Source organism: Populus trichocarpa, chromosome 2, assembly GCF_000002775.5.
Source record: "Populus trichocarpa isolate Nisqually-1 chromosome 2, P.trichocarpa_v4.1, whole genome shotgun sequence".
NCBI lineage: Eukaryota > Viridiplantae > Streptophyta > Magnoliopsida > Malpighiales > Salicaceae > Populus > Populus trichocarpa.
This window is the reverse complement of record NC_037286.2, coordinates 22196482-22218087: the sequence shown is the minus strand read 5'-3', so window position 1 is coordinate 22218087 and position 21606 is coordinate 22196482. Positions and strand designations below refer to the sequence as shown.

At 33.6% G+C, this 21606-nt stretch overlaps 2 protein-coding genes across 2 annotated transcripts; one reads left to right on the top strand and one right to left on the bottom strand.

The window, feature by feature from the left end:
* Nucleotides 1–14: 14 nt before the first annotated feature.
* On the bottom strand, nucleotides 15–7075 carry LOC7489909 (uncharacterized). Its single transcript, XM_002301595.4, has 11 exons — nucleotides 6495–7075; nucleotides 6181–6275; nucleotides 5649–5706; nucleotides 4834–5028; nucleotides 4198–4274; nucleotides 3519–3601; nucleotides 3248–3299; nucleotides 2782–2850; nucleotides 1884–1970; nucleotides 1721–1782; nucleotides 15–606 (listed from the first exon to the last, which is right to left on the bottom strand). The coding sequence occupies exons 1-11, from the start codon at nucleotides 6610–6612 to the stop codon at nucleotides 375–377; spliced, it is 1128 nt and encodes a 375-aa protein (XP_002301631.2). The 5' UTR covers nucleotides 6613–7075; the 3' UTR covers nucleotides 15–374.
* Nucleotides 7076–20567: 13492 nt separating this feature from the next.
* Nucleotides 20568–21131, top strand: LOC7489908 (uncharacterized). Its single transcript, XM_002302845.1, has one exon. The coding sequence runs from the start codon at nucleotides 20568–20570 to the stop codon at nucleotides 21129–21131; it is 564 nt and encodes a 187-aa protein (XP_002302881.1).
* The last annotated feature ends 475 nt before the right edge of the window (nucleotides 21132–21606 follow it).

Here is a 21606-nt window from a genome sequence, read left to right as displayed (position 1 = left end):
AACAACTTGTCAAGTTGGTGAAACAAATCCCAAAACATTTTAAACATTAAGAGAGGTTAAGAACATACTTTAGATTATGACTGATGATACGAGTAAGGCAACAACGTGTAATACAACGTAAAAAGTAACGAAAATAAGAACTGCAATTATGCATAAAAAATTACTTCCAAGCTGCAAATTGGTGATTATTGACCCCCCCTCCTTTTCTGCTAACCATTACCCCCAACTTAGCTGACACCTATAGCTTGTTGGAGCAGCAGTGAGACGTGCGCTCTTTCTAACCCCTGAAAGCAGATCCTGCATTACGATTTTTAGCTCCTGAGACTTTTCCCATGTGCTCGTTTTTCAAGTTTTTGTCTGCATCTAGTGCCTTATTATGATTTCTTCCCCCACACATCTTTTCCCACATTCTTGCTCTCAATGTCTTGCTCATCTGCAATGCTGGTGCTAGCAAGATCATGCTTACTACTATCCCAGGTTTTTGAGCTCCCAGGGATAGTTTTTTGACCGCGGTTTCCAGAACATGCCTCCTCGTCGAAATGTTTACTTCTTTCTGCATCTTCACCACCAGCATCAGCATGGTGTTGATCCTCTTCCTTGTCACCCCTGCATAAACAACATAAGAGTTGGGCACATGTGATATGGTTTGCTCACAGAAGAGATAAAATGACCTATCATCATGTTACCAAAGGATGAGATGGAGACCACATGACAAGAATGGTGATATTCATTTTTCATTCCCGTACACCAGAGTGAAATTTCAGAGATATCAGACATTTTTCAACTGCATGCCAGCGAGTCATTTTCCAAAACTGAGTTGTCCGTGAAAAAGTAGTGATTTAGGAAGCATAGGGCTTCCATACAAACACACTTTTTATCACATTATATAAAGAATAGCAGCATTCATAGATATAGACAGTGAACAGAGACCATCCTGCAATCATAGATTGTGACACTATTAAACTTTCACGAAAACTAATTCTTTTAATTTAAACTTATATTTAAAATAAATTGGGTCCCATCATTACACAATTTTTACGCATCTACCAAACATCCTTAACCTTTACCCTTCAATTACTTTTTTAAACCCTTGACACTTGACCTCTTAAAATTTAACCTCCAATTTTAACCATGAACAAAACACAAGCTAAGAAAATGCCAAAAAAATATAAAGAAAAATAGAAAAGAAAAGAAAAGAAAGAAAAAACCTGGAAAATCTAACCTCCAATTCCAGTGAATACACGTTAGCCTATCCTCAAAGCATGAGGAATATTGCAGATAAGTGTCTTCATGGAAAAGTAACTTACAATGATGGACCAGGGGAGCTAAAATGAATGGAGCATCCTTAACATGACAGAATTGGGAATAGCCTAACCACTCAAACACCATCAATGTCTGTTTCATGTAGCCTTAACTACGCAAAGCTAGTGTACAAACCTAACATGGCTAAATATTACCGTTTTTTGAACCTTGTATCAAAAGTCTGTCAGACCTGCTTCATCCAAAATATTTTCCATAATCTAACCTCTGTAACTCTAACAGGGTTGAGCTTTGTAAGGACATACAGTTCATTCAAACTAGAACTTCGCTCATTTGCTAGTTAGTGCTCCTGATGAAGGAGTTTAGGTAAACAGCAAAGCCAGAGATTTCTGTTTTTCTTATGAATTTATCATATGAAATGGAGAGAAATATTCAAAGCAAAATCCAAAAAGTTGCATACCCAGAATAAACGATCAACCCAACAGCAACAGCAGCAAAGGCCACAAAGTACATCCAATCAACCTGATCAATATTCCCATCAGTGAGAAAATTCCATGTGTGAACATTTGAACTTGCATAATACTTGAATTCTCACATTCATACAATGTTATTAGTTAACAAACCTTCTCATGATAAGCAAAGATGCGAATCACAACAGCCCACATGTCTGATGTCAGCAAAGACAAGTTGAGCATCGTGGAACCACTAATCTGTAAATAGTGGGAGTCAGAATATTTAGGTGAGCATACGCACGCACTATTATAAACCATCCATGAGGTCAGTCTAAATAACTCTTGCCCTCTAGCATTGAATAAAACTCTGATAATCACACTGAATTTCACATTTGTCCAAAAGTTACCGTTGCAAGTATTAAAAAGTAACAATTATGACAAATTATAAGATGGTACCCTTACTGGGCTGGTGAAAACAAGTAAAAAAAAAATTAATACAAATCCTCTGAAGTTAAGACATTGGATGAAGGTGATGGCAGCTTGATAGTCTAGAATAAAATTTTAATGTCAAAATCAGTTAAGAAGTACAGGCTTGAAGCAATAACTGAAGCACAACTGATGCATATGGATTAGCTCCTTTCATGTTAGCACCAAACCATCACAGATAACTGAAGCACAACTGATGCATATGGTTGGCTTGGCACCATCTCACAAAACATCAAATTTGTGCTAAAAATCGATGGATGATAAAGTAACAAATGAAAAGCACCATTAATTTAGAAAGTGATTAATGACTAATAAAAGAGCGATACCAAAATTAACCATTGGTAGTGTATACGAGGGATAAAAGCAGATTTCAATAAATATAATCGGTGTTTTAGATGCTAAGAAGATTTTAATCTAATGCATGTAAGCTACAGATTTTGAAAAAGATTTTCAATTCAAAGAGGTAGCTTGCAATTATTCATCACCCTTCAAACTACAATTTCAAGTTCTTGAATTCAAAGGCAGCCCACATTCCACATTCTTACTAAGTTTTAGTTAGTTCTATGGTAACCCATATCCATACCTTAAGCAAGATCGGGACTAAAGAGTAGAACAGAAACATTGCCACTGAAAATCCAAAAAACGGAAGAGCCTGAAACCAACAACATAAAGCAAACATGAAAAGTTAAACTCTAACCGAATAATCCTCAAGACTTCTATATGTATGAAATTTAAAGACAAATCAATTCTCTAACAATGTCAGACCAGTTGATAATAACTGAATATTTAAAATCCCACATTCATTTTCATATCTTTCTCTTGAATGTTTTTTGTCTGAGCCATTATATGTATGTATTTGAATTGATTTTGGTTAAGAATCATCTAACACCAGAAGCAAATTACAAAGATGACCCCTATACAGAACCATTAAACATCAGATGTGAAGCTATCATTCTATTGTGATTGCTGAGTCATGTGAACAGGAATAAAAGGAAAAAGAAGTGTAAGATACATATGCTTCAGAAGAAGAGGATGGACAAGAAACATACTGCCCCAGCTGACCAGTGAATGGATTTAACTTCGTTGCGCTCCAGAATACTTCTGTAGATATCACTAAGGGATACAATTGCCAAAAACAATTAAACAATTTACCAACATTGAATGGCACAATCAAGTTAGCCAAGTGATCATGAGTTTTGGATATCATGAAGTTTTAAAGTCGATTGTAGAAAATCTACACAGAATAAATTAAAGTAACTCATCAGTAGAAAGGCTGATGTTACTCATAGCCATCAACCTTAGCCATAAAGTTAAGGATACATTTGAATGGCACTGATTATGGCACCAAAAAAGCCCAGAAGTGACATGAGCTCAACTCTATCAGCATTTTTTACAAGAAACTCCTGCATAACAGAAGGAAATAAATGAAGATAAACCTTTTCTATTTACTGTGACAAGTATAACAATTTATATCCTTAATACCTGTGTTGCTTTAAGCCCCCATTGTCTTGAAATGATGAATAAAAACTAAGAATTTAAACTATTTAAGAAAACAATTACTTACAATACATAATAAGAAAACTTCTAACCGATATCTGGAAAATCAACTTCAGACCTAAATCACTCTCCAAAAAAAATAAATTCAGACCTAAACCTCAAATGAAAAAAGCCAAGCACTATGTTTCTCTGTGTTTTCCTTTTCCTTTTTGTTTTTGGTTGCCTTTTTTATATGAAAAAGTTATGCAGCACATATTAATAGGAAGGGTGACAAATTTTTAACCTGCCTCCAAGGCCAAACTGAAAACCTAAACTTAAAACAAAAGTTGGATTAAGACTATCAATTTATACACGCTATAATTAGCTAAACAAAAAGTCAGTAACACTTCTTTGAAAAAGTAAAATCATGAGAGAACAACTACCAAATGGAAGCAGCATGGAGGATCAGAGAACAAGCACTGATTTTCACCTAGACAAAATTATAGCACGCAATTTGGCTTACCTCACTGACATTACTGATAGCATACAGCGTTGCTCCAGCAATAACAAGAGCATCTCCTTTACGAGGGTTGCTCCCACCTACAAGAAAGAAGCCCACTTGTTAAGAGATTATCATTCAATTCTATGAGACAATGGAAATGGTTACGAAATGTTATACAAAACAACAATGCTACAGTTGCATCTCAAATATGAGAGTTTAAGTACATTCAGTATCTCCAGAAAGGAGAATCAAGGCATACAAGGTAAATTGATAATACCTTAGAACATGTTGGCCTATAGCTGTAGGGAATACTGTTTTCAATATCTTTCTGCACTCAATATATCAATAGCCACATCCCAGAAGGAACCACGGATTCATGAACATGAACGAAAGCACACATGTATATAGTAAAACTATTCTCCTATCTAGCACATTCATTTAGAGAGTGAAATGAGAGAAAAATCAAACAACCCTTGCCTACCTTACAAGCGAGTGAAACTATCAAAACACGAACATAACATACTATCCTCAAAGACAGCTCAATGAAATTGGAAAATATTCCATCCAAAAGCTACATTAAGATTTAACTTAAGGTCATGGAACAGACATCAGTCAAACACTAAAGAAAAATTAATTAAAGAGATAGGGCAAAGTTACCTGATCGATCACCAGTGTGAACATCTGAAAAAACAACCATAACAAGGCCTGCAACACAAACAGCTACTCCAGCTATTTTCTTGAATCTGTACTTTGTGCTCAAGAAAAACCATGTAAGAACCATAACAGAAGGGATTGACCAACAGTCCAGCAGCATGACACTTGTGATCGATGTGTATTGATAGGCCTTCACCACTGCCCATGAATGAAGATGAGATCAATTATCATAAGCATGAGTCACTTTAACAATCACAATTCACTATTTATACTTCACTAATGAAAGGCCTAAGTGGCATTTCTTTTGAAAATATAAAATGCAAGCGCCAGTGAGGTCAGTGACATCAAGGTAGAATAACTTGTTCCCATTATCAATTCTTCTACAAATTGTTTAAAACATGTAGCAGAACAGATACATCAGCAGCAGATGCAACTCCATACGGCTGAGAACTCGTGAGAAGTAACCCGCTTCATGATTTACACCACCATAAGGTGAAAAATATCTATTTGAAGTACTTTACTCTCGTTTATATTATCACAACTAGATACTAATCAGAGAGAATGCACAGGCTTCGGTGAAAGTTCACCAGTACCAAATTGATTATTTGCTTTATAATCAAGAGATATGCAATTTCCTAGTACATCTTCAGGATTTTTTAATCTCGTAGATACTAAAAATACAGGATCAGTAAAAGAAAAAAATTACAATCAAATGAAAAATATAGTTAGTACAAATGTTTAGCTAAAAAGTCAACAGTAGAGCAGAAAATAAATAACCTATATACCCAGTCAGTAGCACCAGTAGAGTAAAGACTCACCAAGAAAATTGGCCTCTACATCGACCAATGAAAGAATAGCATAGTAGTACCATTTTGCCTGCACAAATTCCAAAAGGAGATCCAAAAACATCAACATGTAATATTAAAATTGCAGCCAAGAAAGATGAAAACAAAGAAAAGACCATTCAACAAAAAAAGAAATTTTAGCCAAAAATTCTTCGCTGTCAACTCAAATTGGTTTATATTGCAGCTGCATCACTAATCTACCCCGAGTAATTATTTCATCAGGAACTCTCCTATCACCTCAAAAAAAGACCAAGCGGAATTTCCTTCAATTTTTTATGTCCCTAACTTCTTACACCCATCCACTGCATCCCTGCAGCTTAAATACGAACATCCAATGAAGACATTAATTCTAATCAATCACTTCCCAGCCCTCATGAAAGCTCCAATGATAGAAGTAAACTCAGAAAATGAGTTCAGTAGCACTTAAATTATATACTAAACTAATTACATCTACTAAATAACGGAAGAAAAAATTGAAGTAAGAAGATTAAGCAAAGAAATTCACCTTAAGTGCTTGCTTCCGATAAAACATAATACTTCCATAAACAATGGCCAAGAAGACGTAGTTTAGAAAGGACTGAGAAGTTGGTGCATTAATTCCTGAATTAGAACCAAGTTAGAATCCTACAGTATATATATAAAAAAAACACCAACAAAGTTGAGATTTTGCATTCTAACTTAAGATTTCCTTCACAAGACAACCATCATCATCTAAACAAACAGCTATAACAACGCAGGGGGGAAAGAAGGAAACGAGTTCTGAGCAAGCAAAAGACATAAAAATTAAATGCTTGAGAAAGAAGAAAACTGGAGCTGCACCTCTTCTAGCAAGTTCAGAGGATGAAAATCCAGTAGAAGTAATGAGGAGAGAGAGAAACTGCCCCAACCCAAGAGCCACCAATGTTTTCTTCGTCCAAAACTCCTTAAAGCTCAACATTTTCTCACTCTTGCCAATCTTCTGTTAACACAAACGCAAAACAATCTACAAGGAATTTCCAAGAACCAGTTAGGTGGTTCAAGAATAAAAAAAAACCCAACTCTTTTCTGTTCAAAGGGATTGAATTAGCAAAAGAACAAGAACCCTCTTCAGTTTTGATCTTTTTTATGATGGAAAGGCCAAAGAATACAATGTTTCGTGGTTGGTGATGGTGATGATGGTGGTGATAGAATTTGAGTAGGTGACTTGATAGTGAAAGTGATAAAAGAGAGGTTTTTTTGCCAAATTGAATTTGCTCCAACAAAAAGAGAATCAAGATCAACCAACGGCTGTTTGGAGTTCCCGGGTTCTGTGCGGAACTTCACTCCAGCCGTTGAATTTTGGGGAGAGAGAGTGAGGGAAACAAAGAGGTTCGGCGATTTTGATGCCTCAACTCTCTTCCCTGAATAAGTGTATTGTTTTTTTGCTTTCTATTTTAGATCACGTACAAGAGATTTTTGAATTTTTAAATCAATTGAATAATTATAAATTATTTATCCAAAAAATTAAAATTCGGGGTTTTCAATTGATATAATTATCCATCGTATTTCAGGTTGTAATTTTTTTTATTAATATAGATATTCGGACTAGCATGCATGTATCTCAATTAATCTACGAGTTCTAAAATTAACGATTAAATTTTAAACTTTTAATCAATAGTGTTTTGACACCTGATTTTTTTAAAATAATGGTTATTTTATTTTGAAGATTAAATTATGATTTGATATGAATGAATTTAAAACAATAATTTTTTAAATTAAAATTATATTTTTTTTTTTAAAAATCAAACAGTTCTTATCTCAAGAAGATTAATTTATTGGAATGAATCAACTACTGTTTTATTTAATTTAAAACTCAAATTAATTTAAATTTTAGATTATCAAGTCATTAGATTTATCGATTTGGATTTAAAAATATTATCAATGTTTTCAAAAACTAATCATTAAAAAAAAATTACAATGATGAGTAATGTCATTCTCGCTCTTCTGTAAATTGCCAGACATCTTTCTAATTTATTCTTAAAAATATAGGAAAATATTTTAATATTTTTGTGATTTAATTAGCAAAAATGACGTATTAGAGTAATATTAACTTCCATTATTAACCTGGACGTCGATCAGAAGGCTTAGAGGGACTCATTTATTTATTTATTTTGAGACATAAACATCCACCTCTTACCCCTTCATGCATCCACATAAAGAGTTGACTTTATGGTCTCGTTTTTAATTAATTTTTTTTATATAGAAGAATTTTGTATTACCCATCGACAACAGCAATAATTATTAGCTAGTGGAACAGTTATCCCTATTTATTTTTATATTTTAAAAGTATTTTAAAAAATATTTAATTTTTTTTATTTTTTTCTTTGTTTTAAATTAATATTTTTTAGTATTTTTGGATCATTTTAATATACTGATGTTAAAAATAATTTTTTTTTAAAAAAATTATTTTGATGCATTTTCTAATGAAAAATATTTTGAAAGGCAACCACAACCACACTCCCAAGCACTTTGAAAACCATAAAGAGAATTCTTGTTTTTGTGTTTTAAAACCTTTTTTTCAAAAAAAATTGAATTTGTTTTTATTTTTTTACTTCAAATTAATTTTTTGATATTTTTAAATTGTTTTTATACAAAAATATCAAAAATAAATTTTTAAAAATAAAAAATATTATTTTATTACCCAACAAAAAAACACACTTTAAAACTTCATCATCTTTAAGTTTAAAGCTTTCACCACCACTAGATGAGAGGGGTAGTGGGAATGTTTAAGTTTACTTCTTGGAGAAACTTTAGCTTATTGAGTGAAGCATATTTATATTATTTGAGATTTCAGTTATTAGTTTAGTAGGTCAACTTTGATATAAATCAATCTAAATTAATTTTATTTTAAGATTTTTTATAAATAAAATGATATCATTTAAAATTTTTAAGATCAATTTTACTTGAATGGATGAATGAGGTTGTGAATTGACATATTATATTATTCAGATTTAATTAAGTTAATTTTTATATAGTTTGACATGAAACCCACTAGATTGATCACCGAATCAGAGAATATTATTAATAATTAACTCGTAAAAAAACAATTTTTCGTAAATAAACTAATGTATGCCCCACATAAGAGTAGACAAAATGGGAATACGCCACCACTTTCTTTTTTAATAATAATAATTAAAAAAAAAAGGCCCAAAGCTTCATGATAATCTTTTTGACCGATGATTCTGCTTGCATTGGCTATAGAGTTCGCAAAAAGGACAGAAAGCTTCTTTTTCTCCTTGCTAAGCAAAATTGACTATTTCCACACCCTTCCATCCCCTCGAAGCTTAACTTGTCAAAAAGGGATAAAGTTAAAGCTAAGAGGAAGTTTTATATTTGACAAAGTACAGATAATTTAATTAGTAAAAAAATTAAGAGGCATTAGTGATTTAATGTAGCATGAAGAACTTTCATTGTGAATGAATTTTTTTTCCTTGAGTTTTGTTTTTCATTTTATTCCCTCAATTTTTTTTCTTTTTGTTTGGTCATTTAACATTGTGTCAATATTAGGTTAAAATTAGCTTGAGAATTGAGGTATAACTTTTCTCATTTTACCTTCTATTAAGTTATTATATTTGCACGATTTGGTTTATAGGGTTTAGCTCCCTTACCTGGGTTTATTGGTGTTTTTCTTATCCTTTTGTTAATTTTTTTTTTAATTTCATCCTTCTACATTTGAATTCTTGAAAATTAGGTATCGTAATTTTTTTATTTTCTTTCTATGAGATTATTCTAGCTTCACAACCCGGGCACATGTTTTGCATACTAACTCGGGTTGACTCGGATCACTTTTATTTTTTAATTTTTTTTAAAAGTTTATCATCCAACATTAGGTTGTTTAGAAATTAAGCTTCAATTTTTTTTTCTTTTGAAAAATATTCTTTTTATGCATGTCATCATGATCGTTTTTTATTTTTTAATTTGGTCTATTTTTTATAGTGTTTTTTCTTTTATATATCATATAATTAGATGAAGTCATTTTATCTTGTCTATGTGGGTATATAACCTAAATTGCAAAAACAAATTATCCTTTTTTATGTAATTTGTTTTTGGCTTGGACCGTGAATAACTACCTAGTTATTATTAAATTATATGATATTTTTAAAATTAATAAATTTATTTTTATAATTTGTATTTTTGAAAAATCATATTTAATTGTGTTATTCACAATGCGTTTCTTAATATGTTTTTTTTTTTAAAATACCATTCAAATAATTTTTATTTATTCTTCCTTTTCTTTTAGTTTGGAAGTGAGTTTATTTAAAAAGAAAACTTTAATGATGAATTTATTGGTCTTAAAAAAAATCCAAAGAAATTATTGGTTATTTATTATTTTTCATAGAATTTCCCATGTAAAAACTAGAATGAGTCCCATTTGGATTGACTCATAGAATATTAAATCCTGCCTCCTCTTCTAAGAGTCTTGAGTTCGAACCACTTATTTGTAATAAAAAAAATACTAATCTTGTTTTCAAATAGGATCAAATGATAATTAATTGTATATTTTTATTGGAAATATTAGGATTTATAGATGAAAGAGGATGGGAAGGATGCAAATATATATTACATTTTGGACCCTTAACTTAACCGATAAAAAAGTATAACAAGTTGTAAAATAATGTTGTCAACATACGTTTAATAAGTTAAACCGATTAAAATTTTAAAAAAACCGACCAGTTTGGTTCGGTTTCGGTTTTATAAGTCAAAAACTGAAAAAATCAAACCGAAAAAACTGAGCCAAAACAGGAAAAAACTGAGCCAAACCGGTTTAAACCGGTTTTTATCCAAAACAACCAAACCGAACCGAAACCGGTCGGTTTGAACCGGTTTCGGTTTCGGTTTGGTTATTTTTTTTTTATAAAAACCGAATCGAATCAAAAATAATTACCTCTAGTACTTATAGATAAGGAATTATTCAATATTAATTCCAACTTCAACCTTACATGGAAAAGAAAAAGTAATGACAAAAGAAATCCAAAAAACCTAATATTTACAAATAGTTTTTTTTTTAAAAAGCTTAATATGAAAGCATTTTATGTATACCATATACTAGATTGAGTTTGGTTGTAAATCCGTGGAGGGGGCATATATTCTTAATTAGGAATATGCTGTATATAAAATTCTTTTTAAGCTTTTTCTTTATTTTTTATATTTTAACAACGTCCGTCCTCTTTATTTTCTCTAAGAAAAAGGGAACAAGGAGCTCCGACAGAAGGAACATTTTTTCCCCTTCAAAACATTCGATTTGTGTCATATCTTGCTTGCAGCAGCCGACATGCACGGCAATGGCCGCTCGGCACCATTCTTCTCAGCACTTTCTCCTCAACACCTACCCCTTTCAAGTATCCACACCGATTTATTAATTCATTTAAACCGGCAATGCAATAACATATATATATATATATATATATAACATGCTTCTTTGGATTCAGATTCCTACATATGGAAGGCATGTATCATGCCCCATTCTCATTATTTTTAATTTTATTATTTTTTTCCATCAAACGCATATAATTTCTTATCATTATATAGTATAGTTCATGATTATTTAATTGCGCTGTATAACAGTTCGGGTCAAATTTTTTTTCAATATAAAAAATAATTTCTTAGCATTGCTAACATGCTTTCTAATAAAATTTTATTTTTAATTATGAATTCAAAATCTGAAATATATTGGAAGATAATTTTTTAAATATTAAAATAATAATATATTGAAAGAAAATTTTTAAAAAATAGTAAGATAATAATATATTAGATCGACTTGAATCAACTCGAGTTAACCTAATAAATTCATGAACCAGATAGGGATAACTCTATAGAAAACAAATAAAAATAAATTATAAAGTTTAATTTCTAATAATCAATTAAATACTGAAAAATAAAATAAAAAATATTAAATTAAAAAAATAAAAATAAAAACCTAAATTAATTTAGATTAACTTTCTAAACCTAGAACTAGAATCTAGGCCACACAAAGACTTATATGGGGGTGGGTAGAGCATAGAAAAAAAGTAGACTAAAAATAGTAAAACAGAAGAAGAAGAAGCAAAGCATTGTTATATTAATAATTACTTTTGGACCTTTAATTAATTTTCCTAAAACGGTGAGGAAGCCTATTGCTCTCTCTCTCTCTCTCTCTCTCGCTTTTATGAAATGACAAGGCTTCAGCTAGCCGCGTAATGTGCCCTTATTGCCCCTCCCTTTCTCTTTTGACCTATCAATACAATAATGCATGGTTTTGGTCTTTTACTTTTTTTTAATTTTCCATCGTTGACTTCGACAGCTCCACAAATGCGAAAGATTCTGATATTTACTTCTCCACTGTGGTAGTGGTAGGAGACTTCTTCACACTTCTGCCACTACCGTCGTTTTGCTCTTGTTATTATTTCTACTTACGCCTTTTTTTGTAGCAGGAAGGTGCATGCTCAAGTTATTAAAAACACTTTTTTTATACGACATGTAACATGTAATATATATACTCAAATTATAAACTCCAATTGTAAATTCATAAATAAAATTTTTTAACTAAAAATTATAAAATCACAAATAAAAATTTAAGAATATGAAAAATACATTCCTAACTATTACACAGTTTTCTCTTTGCTAGCAAGAATATAAAAAGACTCTTTTTCTAGCCATAAACCCTGAAATATCTTTTGTAATCAACCCAACCAAATGATTTCCATGGCCAATTATACAGCAGAGTTGCTATGCCATTCTCCTTTGCAAGCATCACAAAGCCCCACCAAACTTCCACAAGCAAATGTGTATTATTCACAGTGAGTCAAGCAATCTGTTTCAAACAGGTTAGGTTTCTAAAAATAAGCAAATACATTATCCATAAGTGTGCAAAACAAAGCAATTCATAATCACACAACAACTAAAAAAATGTACTTAATTCCCACAACATGCATGTCTACGCAAATAAGCAGCAGTGGCGACATACATTAGTGCCAACGTCGTTTCAAATTCACACACAAGCAAGCAGCAGTGCCAGAAAAAAAAGAAAGTTCAATTAATTAATAAAAGAAAGCTTTTTTAGCCATAGAAATCACAACCAAAATAATCGAGATTATCATGGAATTTTACAGCATATAACTGATGCACAGGCATGATGTTGTTTTTCCTTTTCAAATAAGTTTCTGTTTTCCTTAGTAGCTTATATTTGTTCCTTCAATATCTGGAGCATTAAAATAATTGAATAGAATCATAATACAGTTATTGATGGGAAGCCAGTCCTATGCTACGAGGCACATACACACCCTATGAGCAGTTTGATAGGAATGCATCCTCTTAATGCTAGGAAAAGCAGAGAATCGCATAGCTGTGATGGTTCCGCAGTTAAATTCAAAAGTCTCAAAAATTTATGATGCCCACTTTGATGATGAAACTAATTGGAGACAGATGCATTTGGGAAGGTAGAAGGCCTACCCATATCCCGACAACAACATAGTGCAATTATAAAAAGAAATTCATTACTAGATGACATTGTTCAGCTCCCAAACAGAAACATAATATAATTAATTTCCCAGTATATCTTTGATCTGCTTCCTCTCCTAGAAGGAAATCACCAAGATACATGCACACAGCAGGATCCAGACGAAATACATAGATGCTAAAATCGCTGAGGGTTAGTATAATATCTAGAAAGAAAAGAAAAAACCCGGAAACCATTACCAATAGTAAATCCCACAGTTTTAAAACCCGGACCGGCCCGGCGGGTTGACCCGAGCGACCCGGGCCTGGGACTGGTCCGGGTGGAGGCAAAAACCCGCTTGGGAATTGGCTCGGTGAAACCCGGTCGACCCGGGACCCGGGCCACCCGGTTAAACCCGGCTGAGACCCGGTCTCTTATATATATAGACGTTAAAGGACGCCGTTTTGGCCTTTTAAAAAGCGAAAACGATGAAGAATAACAAAGCAGAATTTGGGACACACTGACCACAGAGCAAACCTAATTAACAAAAGATTTCATCACAGCCAATGCAGCTGCAGTCTGGTCTAGAAGCTTCTGGCTCTCTTCTTTGCTCTTGCCAATTAGGATTTTTGTGTTTCGAGTGATCAATTTGCCCATCGAAGTTGAAGTGAAGGGAGTGAGTTGGTTACAGAGGAAACTCCATTCTAAGGCTTTAAAGGTTTCGAGTTGGAGTGAGCGAGCTGGTAGAGTGAGTTTCGGTGAGTGTGAATCAAAGGGTTTTGTTAGGGCTTTGGTGGAGAAGGGTGGTTTGGTGGAGAAGAATAGTTTGGTGGTGGAGAAGAGAATCAGGGATTTTTTAATGGATATGAAGTGATTGGAGAGTTCCATTAATAGAAGATTTTTGAGGGAGAGAAGGAAAGGGATGGGCTATTTGGCATCAACTTATCCTTTTCATTTTTAGTTAAGAAACTATTGAAACTAGCGAGCTGGAGGAGTGAGTTTCGGTGAGTGTGAATCAAAGGGTTTTGTTATGGCTTAGGTGGAGAAGGGTGGTTTGGTGGTGAAGAAGAGAATCGAGGATTTTTTAATGGATATGAAGTGATTGGAGAGTTTCATTAATAAAGGATTTTTTAGGGAGAGAAGGAAAGGGATGGGCTGTTTGGCATCAGCTTATTCTTTTGGGTTGATCCGGGTCAACCCGAGTCAACCCATCTGATCCGTGACCCGATCACTTGACCGGGTCGGGTTTCAAAACTATGATAAATCCATAATCACCATAATATTGACAGAGATTCAACTGACTTGCTTTTTGTTATTTTTTTTTAATGAAATATAGTTTGATGATCTTGATCTTCTTTTGGTAATTTTTAGGTACAGGCCAAAAGGTAAAGCAAATTCCAAGTATTTTGATAGGTACTCTTCTCAGTTCAGTTACTAATTTCTTTCTCATGCAAGAACACAGAACATGACAAAATAAACCACCATTGAATAAAATAAAACACAGAACACAGAACAAGAAGGAAACAATTCTCATGCAACAACAACATCCTTATAAATTCTTACCTTCTTCTTGCCAAGAACATTCTGGTGAGTGAAGAGTCGAAACGTGTAAAATCAAAGGCGTTGCTGGTGAGTGGAGAGTGGAACCAATTTCTCACTTCTCAGTCTGATTTCTTGATCTGCTTGGCTGCTGGTGATTTTGGGGTTCTTGCAGATTTGGATGGGGGGGAAAGGGAAAAGGGTAAAGGGTAAAGCAGAAAAGAAAAATGGAGACGTTGACAGGGGAAAGGGTAAAGCAGAAAAGGATAGTTCACATTGTTTTTCATTTTAGCAGAAATCGTAAACTCGGACCGGTTTTTACGTTTTTTACGGGTTGACCTGATTTTATGCGAGTTTGACCGATTTTACCAGTTTTCGAGTTTTAAACCCGATTTTACACGTTTTATGCCTTTTGACTCGTAAAATCGGCGATTTTACGAGTCAAAACTCGTTTTTAACAACCATGGGCATGCTTGTTAAAATTGATCCAATTTTAACAAATTAAAAGCGTACAGATAGAATTAGAGAATAATATAAATTATATTTTAAAATATTATCTAACAATTTAAATTATTAGGTTTACATATTTCTTTGACTTGATATCAGAGCTTTAATAACTAAACAGTTACGAGTTCGAATCTCACCATCTCTATTTATTTGATAAAAATTAAGCACAAGTTAATGTGAGTCTTTGCAAGTTTCAAGCTCAAAGGACTTTCACTTAAAGATAATGTTAGAGAATAATATAAATCATATCTTAGAACGTCACATAACAGTTTAAGTTATTGGGTTGAGATAATTCTTTGATAGGTAGGCGGTTCAAATCGATCTGATTCAACAGGTTAATCTAAAAACTTAATGGCTTAGCTTATATTAAATTCTTAATATGATTGTTTAAGATATTAATCCGATTAAAATAAAACTTGATAGGCTAATTTATGTTATTATTTCCATTTTTTCTTTCTAGTAATGCAAAATGATATATTTGTTAAACTTGATTTGATTTGTTAGATTAATTTAAAACTAATCCAAATTAAATTTTTAATTAAATCGTTTAAATTATTTACTTGATCAATTTTCAACTAGGTTAAAAAATTGACTTTGAAAAAAAAGCTAAAGTAGGATTAGAACCTTGGATTTTTTTATTAACTTAAAAATTCTTACAAACTCATCAAAACAAACAAAATAACTCAATTTAGTTTTTAAGAATGACAATTGGATGTTTGTAACCCATTTTTGGGTCCCCACAAATATAAATATATATATATATATATATATATAAAAAAGAATTTGAACAGTGTCGTTTTGACACTGTTCCTCTACCCGCCGCGGGCCCTGCCAAAATCAAGGGAGCTGAACCTCGACAGTCGCGCCCAATGGCCGACCAGCCGCAGCATGATTTGCTCCCAAGGCGCACTAGCAAAAGAGAGGAGGGGGGAGTTTTTTTTAAAAAAGAACGAGAGAGAGGGACGAGAGAGGGGGCTGGAAAACTAAAGAGGGGGAAAGTTTTTTTTTGAACAAAGGAGAGGGGAACGGGAAAGAAGCAAAGGAAGAAAGGGGCCAAGGGGCCAAGCAACGCTAAAACAAGAGGGAGGTGAGATGTGAAGGAGGAGAGGTAGAGTTTTGAAGGGGGGAGAGGGATCTTTTGAAACTGAAAGGGGAGGGAAGTTTTGAAACAAAGAAAGCTACTGTGAGAGGGTAGGAAGAGAGGAAACGAGATAGGAAAAGAAGGGGAGAAAAACACAGAAGAAGGAACGAAAGCAGGGGAACCTTTGGAAAGTTGAACGAGAGCAGAGTGAACGGAGAGAAGAGAAGGAAAGGATTTCTGAAACAGAGGGAGGGAAATACAAACACACCAACGCCACCTGGATCGGGAACACAGCAGCACTGCCCACGCCACCACCATCCTTCATCAGCTCATCATCTTCTAGCCACATGCCGCGCCACTATTAAAGAAAAAACAGGAGCCTGCACCTCTACGCAGGCGAAGAAAGCAGCAGCAAGGCACTGCCCGACACTGAGAACAGCCCCCCATCTTCTTCCCAGCCGCGACAACACCACCAGGAACAGCGCACGTCCTCTCCACCACCACCAGCTGCCACTGTCTTCCTAGTCGACAACAGCACAGTTGGAAGCAGAAGGAGAAAGGGAAACAGAGGAGAACATAGGAACTTAGAGAAGAAAAAGGAAGAAAGGCTGAATACCGCACTCCAAAGGCCGACCACCATCTCAGCCATCCTCCGGTCAGCAACCACCACCAGCACCTCCACGACGCCACTGTAGAGAGAGAAGAACGTTGTTGACAGAGGGAGCAAAGGAAACAAAGAGAAGAAGCAGTGCCGAAACAAAGGGAGGAGGAAGAAGGTCGCAGCAACCACCAGCAAAACCACCACCAGCACCACTGTCAGCTCCTCTACCCAAGCTCATCGTCGCAGGTAACTCTTCCCCTGTTCATCTTCTTGCATGCAGAACGTGCACTGTGCACGTTCTGCAAGCAAGAAATTAATTAGCTGGTTACTGTGCAGGGGCACAGTAACCGGCTAATTAATTCCCCCGGTTACTATGCAGGTCTAATTAATTAACATGTTACTGTGCAGGTGCACAGTAGCCACCTAATTAATTAACGGGTTACTGTGCTTATGTACAGTAACCCGGTTACTATTTGTGCACAGTACCCCGTCACTATTTGTGTACAGTATCTCCGTCACTGTTGTGTACAGTATCCCGTCACAGAAGAAGCATGATGGCCTGTTGGGCCGAGATCGGCCCAACCCAGTCTGGGCCGAGATCGGCCCAACCTTTCTTTGTTGGGCTGAGTCCGGCCCATTTATCTGGGCCGGCCCAGCCCGATTTGTTTTTTATATTATATATTATATATTATAATTTGTTATAATATATGTGTATATATATATATATATATATATATATATATATATATATATATATATACAAAATATGATAATTAAAAATATATATATATTTGGAAAAATCTAAAAAATATGGTTGATTTTTTTGCATATTTTTATCAAAGTGGATTAATATTTGGTTGTATTTTTATACCGTAAGGATACAAACCCAATATTAAAATACCCGATTTGCGTCAAAGCGTACAAAAAATACATATTTAAAAAATGTTTTGTTTTAAAATACGGCCTAGTCTCTCCAATATATATATATATAAATATTATAACATCATATTTTCACACAACAAAAGAAATTTCAAAACGATATATGTATTAGCATGCATTTTGGCTTTAATAACCAGTTTATTCAAGCCATGAGAACTAGGCTAATATTTCAAAAATTCTAAAAAAATCTTTTTGTCTTCTTTTAGTATTTAGGATTATGAATTTATACATAAAACGTATTCCTGATATTAAAAATATGGTTTTTTTACATAGATATTAGAACGGTTAGGTTTTACCCGATAAGATAAGGACCTCCTTATTGAGGAGGACTTTTCTTGAACCATAGACGGACCAACATACATAGACATTAGAACGGTTAGGTTTTACCCGATAAGATAAGGACCTTCTTATTGAGGAGGACTTTTCTTGAACCGTAGACGGACCAACAACTAGGAAACACAACGAGACCTTGAATTTTATCAGACAAATAAACAATGCAGCTTACCTTAGGTAGGGCGTATTTGGGGTGCTAATACCTTCCCTTTACGCAACCAGTCCCCGTGCCCGATCTCTGAGACCAGTTAGGGTTCCTAGTGACCAAAATACTAGGTGGCGACTCCCACACCATTTTTCACTACTAAGAGACAACGAATTCCTTGTCTCCCCACATTGACCAGATGTATCCCCCATTACATTACATTACATTTTTTTTTGTGGGTGGACGATCGCCGCGACGTCGCTCACGTGCGACAGAATGGCGACTCCACTGGGGACCTTGTGGACTAAGCTTTGTTTTTGTCTGATTTGTTTTTGTTTTCGTGTGTTTATTGTTAAATATAGAACTGTCTCATGCGTATATGCTTTAAATATTTTTACACATTGTTCATACATTATATAGAACTGTCTCATGCATCACATACTTTGATTATTGAGAGCACACACAAACTTTAAGTTAAGTGGGGGACTAGCAGCTTACCTTACGACTGTTAGTCAAGGTTTAAGTTTGTGTAAACCCCAACTCTTCGCTGAGTGCTTAGACTGGTAATAGTTGGTACATGTGCCATCTCATTGCCTACAAGCCCCCATATTGCCTCCACGAGGGCAATCACTGGGACAGCAAGAGACCCCTTTTAGAGACCAAGTAATTCTTAATATGATTGTTTAAGATATTAATCCGATTAAAATAAAACTTGATAGGCTAATTTATGTTATTATTTCCATTTTTTCTTTCTAGTAATGCAAAATGATATATTTGTTAAACTTGATTTGATTTGTTAGATTAATTTAAAACTAATCCAAATTAAATTTTTAATTAAATCGTTTAAATTATTTACTTGATCAATTTTCAACTAGGTTAAAAAATTGACTTTGAAAAAAAAGCTAAAGTAGGATTAGAACCTTGGATTTTTTTATTAACTTAAAAATTCTTACAAACTCATCAAAACAAACAAAATAACTCAATTTAGTTTTTAAGAATGACAATTGGATGTGGCCTATCATGTGTCCGATATCATTCTATTTAGATTGGATTTTTATTTTTATATGAAGTTGATTAGGGGGTGTTTGAGAGTATGGTAGTTGTTGTTTTTTAAAGTGTTTTTCGTTTAAAAATACATGAAAATAATATTTTTTATTTTTTAAAAATTATTTTTGACATCATTATATTAAAATGATATAAAAATACCAAAAAATATTAATTTGAAGTAAAGAAAAAAATAAAATTTTTTAAAATATTTTTAAAAATGCTTTTAAAATACAAAAACAAAAGACCCTTATCCCATCATTCTATCCCTACTTCAATTACTATTTCTTAATTAATTTTTTTAATATATATATATAGCACTCATATCTCTTGTGCCGTATCATGACAAATTCTCGAATATATTTGAATTTTAATTTTGGGAGAAATTCATTTAGTGTCGAAATGTTTAAAGTTAAACAAATTGTCTGAAGACCAAACCTCAGCTCTACACCTACAATTTGTTTCCAGCTTAGCACTCACTTGATTCTATCATGCAATAAGATCATTAAGATCATGCTCTAAAAATATTTGATTGAAATAATGGGAAAACTTGGTATATCAAAAGAAAAAAATAAAAATAAAAGTTCATGTACTTAATTGAGAAAAACTAAAAGTTGGTGCACCAACATTGCAATTTTTCTTTAGCAAATGTCAAAGTACATGTCAGAAAAAAGGGAACAATTAAAGTTCATATACCCAATAAAGAAAAGATATAAAGATGGTGTACTAATAGTATAGTTATCAATAAAAATAGCAAAAAAAAAAAAAAAAAAAAAAGAGAAAAAAAAGCCATTTTTGATAACATGGGGCACCGATTTAGAAGTCCAATGGACTAGAAATTATTCTAACATTCTTTATTGCCCCCTTGAATCATGAATTGCAGTCCACTACAAGCCTACAACTAGCAGAATTTCTCGAAATCTAAAAGAAATTTCTCTGCGACAAACTTTGGGCTCCTTGTTTGTTTTCTTTTTCTTGTCCAATTGTTTTTCCATTGATCCAAAATGAGCATGATGACTGCTTTTGGCCATACAGATATGTCTGTCCAAATTACACAGATTCTTATGCACTTACACATTAAAGGCATAAATTTAGCATTCAACCTTTGCCAAAATAGCATTAATCGACAGCAACATGACCCCTCTATGTGTAAATACCACAGTTTCTAGCTAGATAACACCACATTTCCAATCTCCATAGTCGCATATTTTTCTGCCAAATCTTCTCTTTGAGCAGAGCCAGGTCAATATTGATCTCAATCTCATCACACCATGACTCGGATGAGAGGCTTCAAGATTTGCTGTGGTGTGACGACAATTTTCATCATAATTCTCGCTGCTGTTTTCACAACCTTAGCACTTACAGTATTCAAGCCTAAAAATCCCAGTATCATAGCCAACCCTGTTGGTCTCGAGAACATCCAATTCGGTGGCTCTCCAAATGTGACACTGAACGTCACCCTAGGCATGGTTGTCACCATTGACAATCCTAATTATGGGAGCTTCAAGTTCACCAACAGCACAGCTTATGTTGATTACCATGGAGTCATTGTGGCAGAAGTTCCGATTCAGGCAGACTTGATCCCAGCACATTCCAAGGTTAACATCACTACTTCTGTTGATCTTATGGCCGATGCGTTGATAAAAAATCCTTATTTCTTGCAAGATCTTATAGCTGGGAGATTTAACTTCGTATCGACATCTTCTTTACATGGAAAAGTGGAAGTGATCAAAATCTTGAAACTACATGCAACGGCTTTAAGCACCTGCGACATCACTCTTTTTGTTACTTCTCTGAGTATTGACTCCTCTTGCAAGTCTGAAATTAAGCTATAGTTGCTAAACTTGTTGTGTGTATATATAAAAAATATTTTTCGTGATCAGGTACCCGGATTGCAGTGTTCATAAGTGCTTTGCTCAAACATTTATATTAATTATAGTTATAAGATCCAAACCATGTGCGGATCATGAGTTGGGAGGATTGATTCCCAATATATATTTTTTTTAAAATAAATGATGAATTTATATACCCAAGATGGATCCTTGTAGGGATAGGATATATTAATCAATACTCTAAAAAACATGGGGAAAGTACCGTATCTTTCTCCACATGTTTTTTTTTCTATCTAAAATTGACTTATTCTTTTTTTTTTTTTCAAAATTATCTTTACCAATTTTTTTGAATATTGAATTGGTTAAGAATTTAGCTATGTAATTTTTTCTTTAAAACATTGTGGATTGCTACAATATTTCTATATATGGTTTTTTCTTTCTTTTTATGATTTTTTTTTAACATGGTCTTTGTTGATTT

Coding starts and splice junctions, on each gene's coding strand:
- LOC7489908 (XM_002302845.1), top strand. CDS start 20,568: ATGACTCGGATGAGAGGCTTCAAGATTTGCTGTGGTGTGACGACAATT.
- LOC7489909 (XM_002301595.4), bottom strand. CDS start 6,612: ATGTTGAGCTTTAAGGAGTTTTGGACGAAGAAAACATTGGTGGCTCTT. Junction 4,275..4,833: donor TCACACTGGTGATCGATCAG/GTAACTTTGCCC, acceptor TCTTTCTTGTAG/GTGGGAGCAACCCTCGTAAA. Junction 3,300..3,518: donor ATAATCAGTGCCATTCAAAT/GTATCCTTAACT, acceptor TGATATCTACAG/AAGTATTCTGGAGCGCAACG.